This window comes from Nerophis lumbriciformis, linkage group LG31 (genome assembly GCF_033978685.3).
Source record: "Nerophis lumbriciformis linkage group LG31, RoL_Nlum_v2.1, whole genome shotgun sequence".
Lineage (NCBI taxonomy): Eukaryota > Metazoa > Chordata > Actinopteri > Syngnathiformes > Syngnathidae > Nerophis > Nerophis lumbriciformis.
In genome coordinates, this window is record NC_084578.2 from 5,872,619 (window position 1) to 5,891,696 (window position 19,078).

The following is a 19,078-nucleotide window of genomic DNA, read 5'->3' on the forward strand; positions in this document are numbered from 1 at the left end:
TTCAGTTTGGAATTTGGTGCGAGCCAGTTTCCTCTCACTTAGAACTGTGCCGCCGCTCCTCTGTAGTGTGAATCCAATTAAAGGTGCACGCTCGCTCTCAGCACGTCCGCTTGCTGAGCCACAAACAATGCGTGCTCGGCGTCTGGGAACGGCAATACAGGAAGCGTGAGATCAGCCCCCGTTTTATCTTTAAGGCCGACGTTACAAGCGTTCCTCCGCGGCGCGTCTGCAGCGGGTCACGTGTGGCGCTCCTGGCAGCAGCACCGTGTTTGTCTCTCTCGCCTTGGATGTAGGCGCTTCACCTTCGCATCAGCTTTGTGCTCCGACGCTGTCTCCGCTGCTTTTGACGTGGCCCCGGGTGTGATGTGAATTGGAATGCGATGCGCGGCTGTCAGGAGGAGAGTGATGCGGACCGACGTGCGGATGATTTAAATCTGTCGCCGCCCGCTTCCGCTTAAGGCCTTCGATCATGCACAAACATTGCCTCGCTTGTTGCAATCTGAAGTCAAATCTGTGATTGTCGCCGCTCATGAAGTCGTGTTCGGATGTTTCGAGGGTAGCACCACTTGTTGAGGCTGCTCCTTCCTCTGGAAGTATCTCCAGTCGGCGCTCGGATCGTGCAAGATATAAAACCCAAAACCAGTGAAGTTGTCACGTTGTGTAAATGGTAAATAAAAACAGAATACAATGATTTGCAAATCCTTTTCAACTTATATTCAATTGAATAGACTGCAAAAACAAGATATTTTATGTTCGATTTGAAACACTTTTATCCATCCATCTTCTTCCGCTTATCCGAGGTCGGGTCGCGGGGGCAGCAGCCTAAGCAGGGAAGCCCAGACTTCCCTCTCCCCAGCCACTTCGTCCAGCTCCTCCCGGGGGATCCCGAGGCGTTCCCAGGCCAGCCGGGAGACATAATAATAATAATAATGGATTCGATTTTATATTGCGCTTTTCAGTCAATCAATCAATCAATGTTTATTTATATATAGCCCTGAATCACAAGTGTCTCAAAGGGCTGCACAAGCCACAACGACATCCTCGGTGCAGAGCCCACATAAGGGCAAGGAAAAACTCACAACCCCAATGGGACGTCGATGTGAATGACTATGAGAAACCTTGGAGAGGACCGCAGATGTGGGAGACCGGATGCAATGGACGTCTCGTGGGTCTGACATAATATTGTGAAAGTCCAGTCCATAGTGGATCTAACATAATAGTGAGAGTCCAGTCCATAGTGGATCTAACATAATAAAGAGAGTCCAGTCCATAGTGGATCTAACATAATAGTGAGAGTCCAGTCCATAGTGGATCTAACATAATATTGTGAAAGTCCAGTCCATAGTGGATCTAACATAATAATGAGAGTCCAGTCCATAGTGGATCTAACATAATAGTGAGAGTCCAGTCCATAGTGGATCTAACATAAAAGTGAGAGTCCAGTCCATAGTGGATCTAACATAATAGTGAGAGTCCAGTCCATAGTGGATTTGACATAATAGTGAGAGTCCAGTCCATAGTGGATTTGACATAATAATGAGAGTCCAGTCCATAGTGGATCTAACATAATAGTGTGAGAGTCCAGTCCATAGTGGATCTAACATAATAGTGAGAGAGTCCAGTACATAGTGGATCTAACATAATAGTGAGAGTCCAGTCCATAGTGGATCTAATATAACAATGAGAATCCAGTCCATAGTGGATCTAACATAATAGTGTGAGAGTCCAGTCCATAGTGGATCTAACATAATAGTGAGAGTCCAGTCCATAGTGGATCTAATATAACAATGAGAATCCAGTCCATAGTGGATCTAACATAATAGTGAGAGTCCAGTCCATAGTGGATCTAACATAATAGTGAGAGTCCAGTCCATAGTGGATCTAACATAATAGTGTGAGAGTCCAGGCCATAGTGGATCTAACGTAATAGTGAGAGTACAGTCCATAGTGGATCTAACATAATAGTGTGAGAGTCCAGTCCATAGTGGATCTAACATAATAGTGAGAGTCCAGTCTATAGTGGATCTAACATAATAGTGTGAGAGTCCAGTCCATAGTGGATCTAACATAATAGTGAGAGTCCAGTCCATAGTGGATCTAACATAATAGTGAGAGTCCAGTCCATAGTGGATCTAACATAATAGTGTGAGAGTCCAGTCCATAGTGGATCTAACATGATAGTGAGAGTCCAGTCCATAGTGGATCTAATATAACAATGAGAATCCTGTCCATAGTGGATCTAACATAATAGTGTGAGAGTCCAGTCCATAGTGGATCTAACATAATAGTGAGAGTCCAGTCCATAGTGGATCTAATATAACAATGAGAATCCAGTCCATAGTGGATCTAACATAATAGTGAGAGTCCAGTCCATAGTGGATCTAACATAATAGTGTAAGAGTCCAGTCCATAGTGGATCTAACATAATAGTGAGAGTCCAGTCCATAGTGGATCTAATATAACAATGAGAGTCCAGTCCATAGTGGATCTAACATAATAGTGAAAGTCCAGTCCATAGTGGATCTAACATAATAGTGTGAGAGTCCAGTCCATAGTGGATCTAACATGATAGTGAGAGTCCAGTCTATAGTGGATCTAACATAATAGTGTGAGAGTCCAGTCCATAGTGGATCTAACATAATAGTGAGAGTCCAGTCCATGGTGGGGCCAGCAGGAGACCATCGCAAGCGGAGACGGGTCAGCAGCGCAGAGATGTCCCCAACCAATGCACAGGCGAGTGATCCACCTCGGGTCCCGACTCTGGACAGCCAGCACTTCATCCATGGCCACCGGACCTGTGCCCCCCCTTCCACAAGGTAGAGCGGGGAAGAGGAGAACAGACAAGAAACGGCAGATCAACTGGTCTAAAAAGTTACTTGAGCTCCTCCCAGATGGCAGAGCTTCTCACCCTAACCCTAACCCTAAGGGAGAGACCCGCCACCCAGCGGAGGAAACTCATTTGGGCCGCTTGTACCCGCGATCTTGTCCTTTCGGTCATGACCCAAAGCTCATGACCATAGGTGAGGATGAGTCCAGTCCAATGAAACAAATAGATGTTGTTCGAAGGAAACCTTGAGAGGTTGAGTGAGTTCATGGCCAGAAGGCGTGACTTATAAACAAATGTACGAGCCAATAGCCTTGTGAGACTGAACATTAGGACCCAATGACTATGAAAATGTGGTAAAAAATAAATATATATATATATATATATATATAACGGATTGTTTTTTACGATGGTTAAAGGTAACGTTGTAGTTTTACACATACTTGCCAACCCTCCCGGATTTTCCGGGAGACTCCCGAAATTCAGCGCCTCTCCCGAAAACCTCTCGGGACAAATTTTCTCCCGAAAATCTCCCGAAATTCAGGCGGAGCTGGAGGCCACGCCCCCTCCAGCTCCATGCGGACCTGAGTGACGTGTTGACAGCCTGTTCACACGTCCGCTTTCCCACAGTATAAACAGCTAATGATGAAGGGCGAGTTCTTGGTTTCTTATGTGGGTTTATTGTTAGGCAGTTTCATTAACGTCCTCCCAGCGCGGCAACAACACACAACAACAGCAGTCAAGTTTTCGTCTACCGTAAAGCAGTTCGTCTGCCGTAAACAGCAATGTTGTGACACTTTTAAACAGGACAATACTGCCATCTACTGTACATGGATATGTGACCCACCCATAATGTGTCACATTTTTGTGTTGATTTATTTATTTTATTTTGTGGTTTGAATTCGTTTTTGGAGCTGTCATTACACATTTATCAGTATTCACATTGGTCAGTAGGGGGCAGTAGGGCGTTTCTTCCCAATTGAATGCTATCACCTGCAGACCGGAAGTGTCTTGTCATTTTGATGAGCGCGACCAGTCTGTGAACAATTGAAACGTCCTGTGTGCTTTTTTCCTCCTGTATAACAGGTTCGTTTTGGTGAATCAACTCACTGAATAATATCCATGTGATCTTTTATAAGTTTAAGTACACATTCTGATGGTGGAGCCTAACTCTAAAGTGTTTGTGAGATGTAGTTTGTATTTGTGAATGAATCCAGTGCACAGCTGCAGTAATCAATACAAAAAGGCGACGTGAGTGCGAAATGTTTGTATCGGAACTTCTGATCCTAATTCAGACTCCCAAATCAGAGCTCCCGTTTTCTTATTGATTTTATAATGTATATTTGTATAATGTGTGTGTTCTGAAATAGTGACAAGAGAATAGAACAAGGATGGACAATTCAACCCTTAACTCAACAATGAGTAGATGAGTGTTATGTGTGTGTATATGTGTAAATAAATAAACACTGAAATTCAAGTATTTCTTTTAATTATTTATATATATATATATATATATATATATATATATATATATATATATATATATATATATATATATGTAATAATATATATATATATATATATATATATATATATATATATATAGCTAGAATTCACTGAAAATCAAGTATTTCTTATATATATATCTCTTAACCACGCCCCCAACCACGCCCTCCGCCCCACCCCCGACCGAGCCCCCACCCCCCACCCCCCACCTCCCGAAATCGGAGGTCTCAAGGTTGGCAAGTATCTGATCCTAATTCAGACTCCCAAATTAGAGCTCCCGTTTTCTTATTGATTTTATAATGTATATTTGTATAGTGTGTGTGTTCTGAAATAGTGACAAGAGAATAGAACAAGGATGGACAATTCAACCCTTAACTCAACAATGAGTAGATGAGTGTTATGTGTGTGTATATGTGTAAATAAATAAACACTGAAATTCAAGTATTTCTTTTAATTATTTATTTATATATATATATATATATATATATATATATATATATATATATATATATATATATATATATATATATATATATATATATATATATATAGCTAGAATTCACTGAAAGTCAAGTATTTCTTATATATATATATCTTAACCACGCCCCCAACCACGCCCTCCGCCCCACCCCCGACCACGCCCCCACCCCCCGAAATCGGAGGTCTCAAGGTTGGCAAGTATGGTTTTACAACAAGGGGTGTTACAGGGTCAATCGACTTGTTCATTTACTGTTAATATTTGCCTTCTGTTTTAACATGCTCTATCTACACTTTTGTTCAAATGTAATAAGCACTTATTATTCATGCGTAATAAGCGGTTAGCTAATGTAACCGCCTACATTGTGCAGTGAAGCACATTCAGCTACTCTGTATCCTGCCCACGCAAGTCCCCCGCAGCTCGGCAGATAGACAACTCCTCCAATGACGAGGCACGTTTCCTTTCTGTGTTGACGCTTAAAAGTACCAGCAGAGTGGAAAAAACAGGTCGACTTTAGTTGCGTTGCGTTGTATCCATTTAACCATATGCAATATTTACAAAGTATGTGGCAAACACTGTTTGAACATCACAAAATGCCACAAATTCAGCCAAGGATTTTGAATATTTCGCCACGAACGTCGTAGATTGACGTCACTGGACTAACGCTTCCGCATTCTGACCACTTTATCAGATCAGTCATACTGGAAATATGCAAACATTAAACAGAGATGTGCTGTTTATCATTTACAATCTCTATAAAAGACATGATCACTTATGTTTTTATTTTATTTTATTTTATGCATTCTAAGTCGTTAATAAATAAATACATCAAAAACATCGCTAACAATGTGTCAGGTTCTAACACTGATGACATCTATTAATCAGACAAGAAGCAAGGAATCATGCAGAGACAGAGTTCAATTTAGCTCATGAGGAGAAACGCATGGAGCTGCACACTTAGTCACAGTCTCACCCTACGCTCTAAGGCAGTGGTCCCCAACTACCGGGCCCGTGGATCGATTGGTACCGGGCCGCACAAGAAATAAAAAATTTTAAAAAAATAAATAGATTTTATTTTATTTTTTTATTTTTTTATTTTTTTATTAAATCAACATAAAAAACACAAGATACACTTACAATTAGTGCACCAACCCAAAAAAATACTCATTCACACTCATTCGCACAAAAGGGTTGTTTCATTCTGTTATTAATATTTCTGGTTCCTACATTATATATCAATATAGATCAATACAGTCTGCAGGGATACAGTCCGTAAGCACGCATGATTGTATTTTTTTTATGACAACATTTTTTTTTTTTTTAAATAAATATAAAAATAATTAAAAATAAAAATAAACACATGGTCCGTGGGACAAATTTTCAAGCGTTGACCGGTCCGCAGTTACAAAAAGGTTGGGGACCCCTGCTCTAAGGTACAGCTCCCGCGTCCCTCTATTTATTCAGGAGTTCCACAGGCCGCCTCTAAAAGGAGTGGTCACACATATCATGCAAAGCAGGTCCAGTACGCACAATACGTGACGGAATGTGCTGGGGGCCTTGTGATTTCGCCTTGTTTCTGCTTCGTCTGCGTGCTGTCGTCATATCTTCGTTGAGGTTCTTGAAGTCCTCGGCTGTTAGCGGGCTAAAAAACAACAACATCTGCGGCTGAGGCCACCCCTCAGACAAGAAGTTTCGTCCTTGCACAGATGCAAAAGTCTAACTTGAGCACAATAGCTAATAACTATAGCAACGGACTTTAAGCATACTAAAGTTGTGTGGTAATATATATACATGATTATTCTAGGCGTGGCGCGGTTGGGAGAGTGGCCAGTACGCACAATACGTGACGGAATGTGCTGGAGGCCTTGTGATTTCGCCTTGTTTCTGCTTCGTCTGTGTGTTGTCGTCATATCTTCGTTGAGGTCCTTGAAGTCCTCGGCTGTTAGCGGGCTAAAAAAAAACAACATCTGCGGCTGAGGCCACCCCTCAGACAAGAAGTTTCGTCCTTGCACAGATGCAAAAGTCTAACTTGAGCACAATAGCTAATAACTATAGCAACGGACTTTAAGCATACTAAAGTTGTGTGATAATACATATACATGATTATTCTAGGCGTGGGTTCCTGGTTCAATCCCCACCTTCTACCAACCTTGAGCAAGACACTTCACCCTTGCTCCTGATGGGTGGTGGATAGGGCCTTGCATGGCAGCTCCCGCCATCAGTGTGTGAATGTGTGTGTGAATGGGTGAATGTGGAAATAGTGTCAAAGCGCTTTGAGTACCTTGAAGGTAGAAAAGCGCTATACAAGTACAACGCATTACATTTAATGCAGTCTGCACATATCTCTTATGTTTGACTGCCATCTACTGGTCACACTTATTATTACACCATGTACCAAATAAAATAGCTTTTGAGGTCGGTAAGCACAACCAGAATTATTCTGTACATTAGGCTGTCGAGTTTTAAGACAAAAAAAAGGGATTTTAAGTGCACCTTATAGTTGTCATGTCTGTGTAATCATGTTTTGTTTTAAGTCATGTTTTGTTTAGTTATAGGACTCTTTAGTTTCTGTCTTTTCACTCCCTTGTCTTGTTTCCATGATTACCCCATTAGTTTCACCTGTTCCACGTTTGGACTCATTGTGCACTCTTGATTGTCACCAAAGCAACCCATTAGTTTTCACCTGTCACGTCACGCACCTGTTTCACGTTTTGAGTCACGCACCTGTTTTCGTTAATCATGTCTGTAGTATTTAAGTTCAGTGTTTTTCAGTTTGTCTTTCTGGTGACATCCCCATATTTATGTTTCTGCACACTCTCCACACCCTTATACGGCGTGGCGCAGTGGAAGAATGGCCGTGCGCAACCCGAGGGTCCCTGGTTCAATCCCCACCTAGTACCAACCTCGTCATGTCCGTTGTGTCCTGAGCAAGACACTTCACCCTTGCTCCTGATGGGTGCTGGTTAGCGCCTTGCATGGCAGCTCCCTCCATCAGTGTGTGAATGTGTGTGTGAATGGGTAAATGTGGAAGTAGTGTCAAAGCGCTTTGAGTACCTTGAAGGTAGAAAAGCGCTATACAAGTACAACCCATTTATTTATCATTTATGATCCTTGCTGCTCATTTTTTCATGCCGGTTCCATGCCAAGTAAGTTTTTGTTTATTAAGCCACAGTTAGTGTTTTTTGTTGTTCATAGTTTCTTCCTTTGTGCAAGTGTTTGGTTTCATAGTTTGTTCTCCGCCATTGTGCGCGCCTTTTGTTTGATCCTTTTTTTGTAGTTCTAGTGTTTCAATAAAAAATGTACTTACATTCCCGCCTCGCCCGAGCCAACTTTCCATTGCATCCCAGAAAAACTAAACCCCAGGACCAAGTCATGACAATAGTCCGGAAAATACGGTATTTTTTCTGTCAAAATGCAGGAAACAAAAACATTTGGTAAGAAAATACAAGGTTCTTTATTGGCGCATATTTCCAGGCGTCAGCGGGCCGTTTAAAATGAGGTTCTTGCGCTCCAAGAAAGCCGACACGTGCACGAGGAGAACGTGCACAGATAGTCAAACCTGCATCACCTGAGGGATGTGCTTAGCGACAAGCTGGAAAAAAAAACAACACCAAGGAAAGCGGCACCCCCCGGTGTTCTGAGTATGAAAAGTAGCTCCATCCCTGTGGTGCATGCTTTGCCTTCCCCTTCTTCCTCCAAACTCACATTTCTCTCCACCTCACTTGGCACGAGCGCTGCCCACCACATCATGCAAACAGCTCGGGGCGAGGTGATTGTGTAACATTTTGGAGTCGCATATCTTGTCCTGGTATTTCGGCAACAAAAAGCGCGGACGTCATAGCGGACAGGAGCAACCGGAGCGTGTTGACCCAGTCCTGTAACAGAGCTAGGATGAGACGTCGGTTTTATGTTGCGATGTTTGGGTCCAGTAGTAGTTGTAGATGCTGGTCTAGTCTCAGAACGTGGACATCATCTACAAACCCCGTTTCCATCTGGGTTGGGAAATTGTGTTAGATGTAAATATAAACGGAATACAATGATTTGCAAATCCTTTTCAACCATGCTTGCCAACCTTGAGACCTCCGATTTCGGGAGGTGGGGGGCGTGGTTGGGGGCGTGGTTAAGATATATATATATAAGAAATACTTGACTTTCAGTGAATTCTAGCTATATATATATATATATATATATATATATATATATATATATATATATATATATATATATATATATATATATATATGTATGTGTGGGAAAAAAAAATCACAAGACTATTTCATCTCTACAGGCCTGTTTCATGAGGGGGGGTTCCCTCAATCATCAGGAGATTTTAATGGGAGCATTCACATACCATGGTTTATATAGGGCACAGAGTGGGTGGGTACAGGCTGGCGTAGGGGCGTGGTGATTGGCTCATGTGCTACCTAGGAGGTGTTTCCGTCTGTGGCGGCATGCTGTTACAATTTCGCTGCGCTTGTTGAGGGATGACAGGTCTGGACGGTAAATAATAAACAGTTTCTCTTTCAAGCATAGGTTGCATCTTTTATTACCACTATTGTAAGGTGTGCTGGATGCAAGAATTTGCCATGTTATTGAATATTCAACATTATTGTCTTTGAGGTCCCAAATGTGTTTGCTGAGTTCTGTGGTATTTCGCAGGTTTTTGTTCCTGAAAGAAGCCTTGTGATTGTTCCATCTGGTTTTGAATTCACCCTCGGTTAATCCTACATATGTGTCGGATGTGTTAATGTCCTTGCGTATTACCTTAGGTTGGTAGACAACTGATGTTTGTAAGCACCCCCCGTTGAGGGGGCAATCAGGTTTCTTTCGACAGTTACATGCTTTGTTGGTTTTGGAGTCGCTCTGACTGGGGGTCGACGGCTCATTTGCAATTGTTTTGTTGTGGTTTGAGATGATTTGTCGTATATTGTTCATGCAGCTGTAGCTCAATTTAATGTTGTTCTTGTTGAATACTTTTCTTAGGTTGTTGTCTTTGGGAAAGTGTTTGTCAATCAGATTGAGGAATTTGTGTCCAATATATATATATATATATATATATATATATATATATATATATATATCCATCCATCCATTTTCTACCGCTTATTCCCTTCGGGGTCGCGGGGGGCGCTGGAGCCTATCTCAGCTACAATCGGGCGGAAGGCGGTGTACACCCTGGACAAGTCGCCACCTCATCGCAGATATATATATATATATATATATATATATATATATATATATATATATATATATATATATATATATATATATATATATATAAATAAAATAAATACTTGAATTTCAGTGTTCATTTACAAACTACAACTCACAAACACTTTAGAGTTAGGCTCCACCATCAGAATGTGTACTTAAACTTATAAAGATCACATGGATATTATTCAGTGAGTTGATTCACCAAAACTAACCTGTTATACAGGAGGGCGGCATGGCGTAGTGGGTAGAACAACCGTGCCAGAAACCTGAGGGTTGCAGGTTCGCTCCCCGCCTCTTACCATCCAAAAAATCGCTGCCGTTGTGTCCTTGGGCGGGACACTTCACCCTTTGCCCCCGGTGCCACTCACACCGGTGAATTGAATGAAGAATGATAGGTGGTGGTCGGAGGGGCCGTTGGCGCAAATTGCAGCCACGCTTCCGTCAGTCTACCCCAGGGCAGCTGTGGCTATATAAGTAGCTTACCACCACCAGGTGTGAATGACTGATGGGTTCTACATGTAAAGCGACTTTGGGTACTTAGAAAAGCGCTATATAAATCCCAGTTATTATTATTATTATTATTATTAAAAAGCACACAGGACGTTTCAATTGTTCACAGACTGGTCGCGCTCATCAGAATGACAAGACACTTCCGGTCTGCAGGTGATAGCATTCAATTGGGAAGAAACGCCCTACTGCCCCCTACTGACCAATGTGAATACTGATAAATGTGTAATGACAGCTCCAAAAACGATATTCAAACCACAAAATAAAATAAATAAATCAACACAAAAATGTGACACATTATGGGTGGGTCACATATGCATGTACAGTAGATGACAGTATTGTCCTGTTTAAAAGTGTCACAACATTGCTGTTTACGGCAGACAAACTGCTTTACGGTAAAAACTGTTGTTGTGTGTTGTCAACACCGTCACTCAGGTCCGCCTGAATTTCGGGAGTTTTTCGGGAGAAAGTTTGTCCCGGGAGGATTTCGGGAGAGGCGCTGAATTTCGGGAGTCTCCCGGAAAATCCGGGAGGGTTGGCGAGTATGTTTTCAACCCATATTCAGTTGAATATGCTACAAAGACAACGTATTTGATGTTCAAACTGATAAACATTATTTTTTAGAATTTGATGCCAGCAACACGTGACAAAGAAGTTGGGAAAGGTGGCAATAAATACTGATAAAGTTGAGGAATGCTCATCAAACACTTATTTGGAACATCCCACAGGTGAACAGGCTAATTGGGAACAGGTGGGTGCCATGATTGAGTATAAAAGTAGATGCCATGAAATGCTCAGTCATTCACAAACAAGGATGGGGTGAGGGTCACCACTTTGTCAACAAATGCGTGAGCAAATTGTTGAACAGTTTAAGAAAAACCTTTCTCAACCAGCTATTGCAAGGAATTTAGGTATTTCACCATCTACGGTCCTTAATATCATCAAAGGGTTCAGAGGATCTGGAGAAATCACTGCACGTAAGCAGCTAAGCCCGTGACCTTCGATCCCTCAGGCTGTACTGCATCAACAAGCGACTCCAGTGTGTAAAGGATATCACCACATGGGCTCAGGAACACTTCAGAAACCCACAGTCAGTAACTACAGTTGGTCGCTACATCTGTAAGTGCAAGTTAAAACTCTCCTATGCAAGGCGAAAACCGTTTATCAACAACACCCAGAAACGCCGTCGGCTTCGCTGGGCCTGAGCTCATCTAAGATGGACTGATACAAAGTGGAAAAGTGTTCTGTGGTCTGACGAGTCCACATTTCAAATTGTTTTTGGAAACTGTGGACGTCGTGTCCTCCGGACCAAAGAGGAAAAGAACCATCCGGATTGTTATAGGCGCAAAGTTGAAAAGCCAGCATCTGTGTTGGTATGGGGGTGTATTAGTGCCCAAGACATGGGTAACTTACACATCTGTGAAGGTGCCGTTAATGCTGAAAGGTACATACAGGTTTTGGAGCGACATATGTTGCCATCCAAGCAACGTTACCATGGACGCCCCTGCTTATTTCAGCAAGACAATGCCAAGCCACGTGTTACATCAACGTGTCTTCATAGTAAAAGAGTGCGGGTACTAGACTGGCCTGCCTGTAGTCCAGACCTGTCTCCCATTGAAAATGTGTGGCGCATTATGAAGCCTAAAATAGCACAACGGAGACCCCCGGACTGTTGAACAACTTAAGCTGTACATCAAGCAAGAATGGGAAAGAATTCCACCTGAAAAGCTTCAAAAATGTGTCTCTTCAGTTCCCAAACGTTTACTGAGTGTTGTTAAAAGGAAAGGCCATGTAACACAGTGGTGAACTTGCCCTTTCCCAACTACTTTGGCACATGTTGCAGCCATGAAATTCCAAGTTAATTATTATTTGCAAAAAAAAAAAAAAAAAGTTTATGCGTTTGAACATCAAATATGTTGTCTTTGTAGCATATTCAACTGAATATGGGTTGAAAAAGACTTGCAAATCATTGCATTCCGTTTATATTCACATCTAACACAATTTCCCAACTCATATGGAAACGGGGTTTGTAATCCAGTGGTTCGTAACCTTGTTGGAGGTACTGAATCCCACCAGTTTCATATGCGCATTCACCGAACCCTTCTTTAGAGAAAAATATATATATATATTTGTTCTTAATTTAATCTTCTTTTATAAATATTAATCATGAACTTATGTTACAATAAAGATATATTCTCCAATCAGAAAGTAACAGGAATGTACACATGATCCCATGTTTACATCTCATTGTGCAACATGTGAATGTTTTAGTGGGAACTAAATGCGATATCTGAAAGGGGTACAAATTATTTCCAAAGCAGGACCCCCACCCAGACATACAATACTACTTGTGGGGCGGTATAGGTCGGTTAGTAGAGTGGCCGTGCCAGCAACTTGAGGGTTCCAGGTTCGATCCCCGCTTCCGCCATCGTAGTCACCGCCGTTGTGTTCTTGGGCAAGACACATCCAGTGCCACCCACACTGGTTTAAATGTAACTTAGATATTGGGTTTCACTATGTAAAAGTGCATTGAGTCACTAGAGAAAAGCGCTATATAACTATAATTCACTTCACTTCACTACTAGTACACAGCTCATGAAAAACTTTATTTTTTGTTATTGTCATTGTAAGTGGGCGCTTGGTTTAACGTAATTTTCCCCTCGCTTCCCGCCGTGCGCACTGCTGTGTTTAGATGGAGACAGGTGTGGACAATATTGGAGACAGACGCACTTGTCCCACACTAAAAGTATACAGCGAAGGAGAAAACTACTGGATTAGTATTTGCCTCATTCTTGTGAGAATCCTGCGTGTGACCGACTCATTGAGGTGGTGGGGTTGGTTCATTCATCCAGGATTAGCTGCAGTGTGCTCAAACAACCACCAGGTGGCATCTGTGAGGCGCATGCGCAATAGCGTCGTTTGGCTTCATAATCATGGCGGACTAACGACACGGACTTTGCTCGGGAGATTTCCCCTCGGAGTAAACGGAGTCAAGCGCTTGGTTTAACGTCATTTTCCCCTCCCTTCCCGCCGTGTGTTTAAGAGCGCACTGCTGTGTTTGGATGGAGACAGGTGTGGACAATATTGGAGACAGTCGCATCTGTGAGCAGATAATACCGTATCATCTCTTTCTCTTTTGGACTTATCAAGTCTTCATGTCGCATTCTTCACTCAGACTTTAAGTGAGGGATAAGGCAAAACCTGATCCAGACCTGCTGTATCATGTCATATATCTGAATATTCCAGGCCGATGCACTTGTCTGTACAACCTTGACTCTGTGACGTCATCAGACTGGGACGACCCGGTGTGGACTGCTTCTGTCAGCATGAGAGCGGCGCTGCTGTTCTTCAACTTCAGTTCCTGATCAACGAGGTAAGTCGAGGTTTCGTTATTTTAGCATTACCCTGATTATTTTTTTGCAATTTTTTTGAATTCAGACTTCGGAATGCAAATGTGATAGCTCTATCCTGGAGGAGAGACTCCGTGTTGATCTTAAACGTCAACCTACAAGTTAAAGTTAAGTTAAAGTACCAATGGTTGTCACACACACACACTAGGTGTGGTGAAATTTGTCCTCTGCATTTGACCCATCCCCTTGATCACCCCCTGGGAGGTGAGGGGAGCAGTGGGCAGCAGCTGTGCCGCGCCCAGGAATCATTTTTTGGTGATTATGGTATACATCTGTTAGTCTTCCCAGTCACTCAGAACTAGGGTTGCAAAATTCCAGGAATATTCAAAGTTGGAAACTTTCCATGGGAATTAACGGGAATTAATGGGAAATTTATGGGAATAAACATTGAATGCAGCATGATTATTAGCTAAAACAACCTGATTTTAGTAGAATTTCAGTGCCTCCATGGAAATGCCCCCCTCTACCTCAAAGAACTGCTCACCCCAAAAATCCTCCACACGACACCTCCGCTCTGGACGGACTAACCTCCTCCAACCTCCGAGGACAAAGCTACTGACAATGGGAGGCCGGGCTTTCTGCTCCGCCGCTCCCAGTCTGTGGAACCCTCTCCCTGACCACCTGAGGGCACCACAGACTGTGGATGGTTTAAAAAAAAAAAAAGGCTTGAAAACCCTTCTTTTTAAAAAGCCTTTTTTTTAGATTTATGCATGCTAGTTCTGGCTATTAGGCTTTTCTAGTTTTTATTTTTAATTATTATTTTTTTTTTTTTTTTTTAATGCACTGTAGAACTTTGAGGTTGTTTTCTCATTGTAAAGTGCTTTTTTACAAATAAAATCTATTATTATTATTATTCAAATGCGTCCGTTCACCCTTTTCGGGCGGTATAGCAGTCTGTGGAACACTCTCCCTGACCACCTGAGGGCACCACAGACTGTGGATGCCTTTTAAAAAAGGCTTAAAAACCCTTCTTTTTAAAAAAGTCTTTTTTTTAGATTCATGCGTGCTATTTCTGGCTATTAGGCTTTTCTAGTTTTTATTCGTATTTATTTTATTATCTTTTTTTATTATTATTTCAATGCACTGTAGAACTTTGAGGTTGTTTGCTCAATGTAAAGTGCTTTTTTTACAAATAAAATCTATTATTATTATTATTAAAATGTGTCCGTTCACCCTTTTGGGGCGGTATAGCAGTCTGTGGAACGCTCTCCCTGACCACCTGAGGGCACCACAGACCGTGGATGCCTTTTAAAAAAGGCTTAAAAACCCTTCTTTTTAAAAAAACTTTTTTTTTAGATTTATGCGTGCTAGTTCTGGCTATTAGGCTGTTCTAGTTTTTATTTGTATTTATTTTATTATCTTTTTATTTTTATTTTAATGCACTGTAGAACTTTGAGGTTGTTTTCTCATTGTAAAGTGCTTTTTTACAAATAAAATCTATTATTATTGTTATTCAAATGCGTCCGTTCTTCCTTTTGGGGTGGTATAGCAGTCTGTGGAACGCTCTCCCTGACCACCTGAGGGCACCACAGACTGTGGATACTTTTAAAAAAAAGGCTTAAAAACCCTTCTTTTTAAAAAAGCCTTTTTTTTAGATTTATGCATGCTAGTTCTGGCTATTAGGCTGTTCTAGTTTTTATTTATTTTATTATCTTTTTAATTTTTTTATACACTGTAGCACTTTGAGGTTGTTTGCTCAATGTAAAGTGCTTTTTACAAATAAAATATATTGTTATTATTATTAAAATGCGTCCGTTCACCCTTTTGGGGTGGTATAGCAGTCTGTGGAACGCTCTCCCTGACCACCTGAGGGCACCACAGACTGTGGATACTTTTAAAAAAAGGCTTAAAAACCCTTCTTTTTAAAAAAGCCTTTTTTTTAGATTTATGCATGCTAGTTCTGGCTATTAGGCTGTTCTAGTTTTTATTTATTTTATTATCTTTTTAATTTTTTTATACACTGTAGCACTTTGAGGTTGTTTGCTCAATGTAAAGTGCTTTTTACAAATAAAATATATTGTTATTATTATTAAAATGTGTCCGTTCACCCTTTTGGGGCGGTATAGCAGTCTGTGGAACGCTCTCCCTGACCACCTGAGGGCACCACAGACTGTCAATGCTTTTAAAAAAAGGCTTAAAAACCCTTCTTTTTAAAAAAGCCTTTTTTTTAGATTTATGCGTGCTAGTTCTGGCTATTAGGCTGTTCTAGTTTTTATTTATTTTATTATCTTTTTAATTTTTTTATACACTGTAGCACTTTGAGGTTGTTTGCTCAATGTAAAGTGCTTTTTACAAATAAACTATATTGTTATTATTATTAAAATGCGTCCGTTTACCCTTTTGGGGCGGTATAGCTCGGTTGGTAGAGTGGCCGTGCCGTGCCAGCAACTTGAGGGTTCCAGTTTCGATCCCCACTTACGCCATCCTAGTCACTGCCGTTGTGTCCTTGGGCAAGACACGTTACCCGACTGCTCCCAGTGCCGCCCACACTAGTTTAAATGTAACTTAGATATTGGATTTCAATCTGTAAAAGCGCTTTGAGTCACTAGAGAAAAGCGCTATATAAATATAATTCACTTCACCTCCCTTTTCTGTCTACACACTGTCTAGTTGTAAGTACTTCGTGATTGTGCGCTGCCGAACATGCTCCTCTGCTCGTAAAACCAGCAGACGTAACGTTGAAAAAAATGGGGAACCGGAACTTTTTCAAACAGAGTATAGTACCGTTTTTGATGAATTAGTACTACACTCGTAGTACTAATGCATTACCGTTAATAACATTACCGTACAACCCTAATGTATTGTATAAGCAGCCATAAAAAAAAAAAGAAAAACATCTTCAAAATGTGGTCAGAACTAGAACAAGGTCACTTTTCTGGTCGTTGGTGACTAATTTAGGTTGTCCCTCCATCAGTGGGAGATGTCATGCATTCTGAATGTGGACTAATGGGTTGCCGTCTCCATGTTGCCTCGTGACTTCGGCCTTGATGCATGGACTCCTTCTATTAGCACCAAAGTGGCCCCCCTTCACCGGTGCTTTTGAATATTGAGAGCATGGAGCTTCATGATAATAATAATAATAGATGTTATTTGTAAAAAGCACTTTACATTGAGTAAACAACCTCAAAGTGCTACAGTGTATTAAAAAAAAATAAAAAAAATAAAAATACAAGATACAAAATAAAAAAAAATAAAAAAAATGAGAAAATAAAAATAAAATACAAATTTAATTACAAATAAAAAAATTAAAAAAAATAAAATAAAAAATAAAAAATAGCCAAATCACTATAACTAGTATGCATAAATCTTTTTTTAAAATTTTTTTTTAAAGAAGGGTTTTTAAGCCTTTTTTTAAAAACATCCACAGTCTGTGGTGCCCTCAGGTGGTCAGGGAGAGGGTTCCACAGACTGGGAGTGGCGGCGCACGGCCACTCTACCAACCGAGCTATACCGCCCCAAACGAGTGAACGGACGCATTTTAATAATAATAACAATATACTTTATTTGTAAAAAGCACTTTACATTGAGCAAACAACCTCAAAGTGCTACAGTGTATTAAAAAAAGAAAAAAAGAAAATACAATAAATACAAATTAAAACTAGAACAGCCTAATAGCCAGAAATAGCACGCATAAATCTAAAAAAAGGCTCTTTTTTTTTTAAATAATGGTTTTTAAGCCTTTTTTAAAAACATCCACAGTCTGTGGTGCCCTCAGGTGGTCATGGAGAGCGTTCCACAGACTGGGAGTGGCGGAGCACGGCCACTCTACCAACCGAGCTATACCGCCCCAAAAGAGTGAACGGACGCATTAAATTAAAAATAACAATATATTTTATTTGTAAAAAACACTTTACATTGAGCAAACAACCTCAAAGTGCTACAGTGTATTAAAAAAAATAAAAAGATAATAAAATAAATACAAATTAAAACTAGAACAGCCTAATAGCCACAACTAGCACGCATAAATCTAAAAAAAGAATCTTTTAAAAAAAATAATGGTTTTTAAGCCTTTTTTAAAAACATCCACAGTCTGTGGTGCCCTCAGGTGGTCAGGGAGAGCGTTCAACAGACTGGGAGTGGCGGAGCACGGCCACTCTACCAACCGAGCTATACTGCCCCAAAAGAGTGAATGGACGCATTTTGATAATAATAACAATATATATTATTTGTAAAAAGCACTTTACATTGAGCAAACAACCTCAAAGTGCTACAGTGTATTACAAATAAATAAAAAGATAATAAAATAAATACAAATTAAAACTAGAACAGCCTAATAGCCACAACTAGCATGCATAAATCTAAAAAAAGGCTCTTTTTTTTTTTTAAATAATGGTTTTTAAGCCTTTTTTAAAAACATCCACAGTCTCTGGAGCCCTCAGGTGGTCAGGGAGAGCGTTCCACAGACTGGGAGTGGCGGAGCACGGCCACTCTACCAACCGAGCTATACCGCCCCAAATGAGTGAACGGATGCATTTTAATAATAATAACAATATATTTTATTTATAAAAAACACTTTACATTGAGCAAACAACCTCAAAGTGCTACAGTGTATTAAATAAGAAAAAAAGATAATAAAATAAATACAAATTAAAACTACAACAGCCTAATAGCCACAACTAGCACGCATACATCTAAAAAAAGGTTGTTTTTTTAAAATAATGGTTTTTAAGCCTTTTTTAAAAACATCCACAGTCTGTGGTGCCCTCAGGTGGTCAGGGAGAGCGTTCCACAGACTGGGAGGGGCGGAGCACGGCCACTCTACCAACCGAGCTATACCGCCCCAAACGAGTGAACGGACGCATTTTAATAATAATAACAATATATTTTATTTGTAAAAAACACTTTACATTGAGCAAACAACCTCAAAGTGCTACAGTGTATTAAAAAAAAAAAAAAAGATAATAAAATAAATACAAATTAAAACTAGAACAGCCTAATAGCCACAACTAGCACGCATAAATCTAAAAAAAGGCTCTCTTTTTTTAAACAATGGTTTTTAAGCCTTTTTTAAAAACATCCACAGCCTGTGGTGCCCTCAGGTGGTCAGGGAGAGCGTTCCACAGACTGGGAGTGGCGGAGCACGGCCACTCTACCAACCGAGCTATACCGCCCCAAAAGAGTGAACGGACGCATTTTAAT

General features: G+C 40.7%; 1 protein-coding gene across 11 annotated transcripts in view; it reads left to right on the top strand.

Moving 5' to 3' along the window:
- stxbp5l (syntaxin binding protein 5L) overlaps positions 1–19,078 on the top strand; it is a 457,116-nt gene that overhangs the window by 179,077 nt on the left and 258,961 nt on the right. For all 11 annotated transcript variants that reach the window (XM_061926057.1, XM_061926060.1, XM_061926058.1 and 8 more), the window contains one exon: positions 13,821–13,902. In XM_061926057.1, the coding sequence (XP_061782041.1) occupies positions 13,821–13,902 (82 nt within the window). The remainder of the gene's footprint in view (positions 1–13,820; positions 13,903–19,078) is intronic.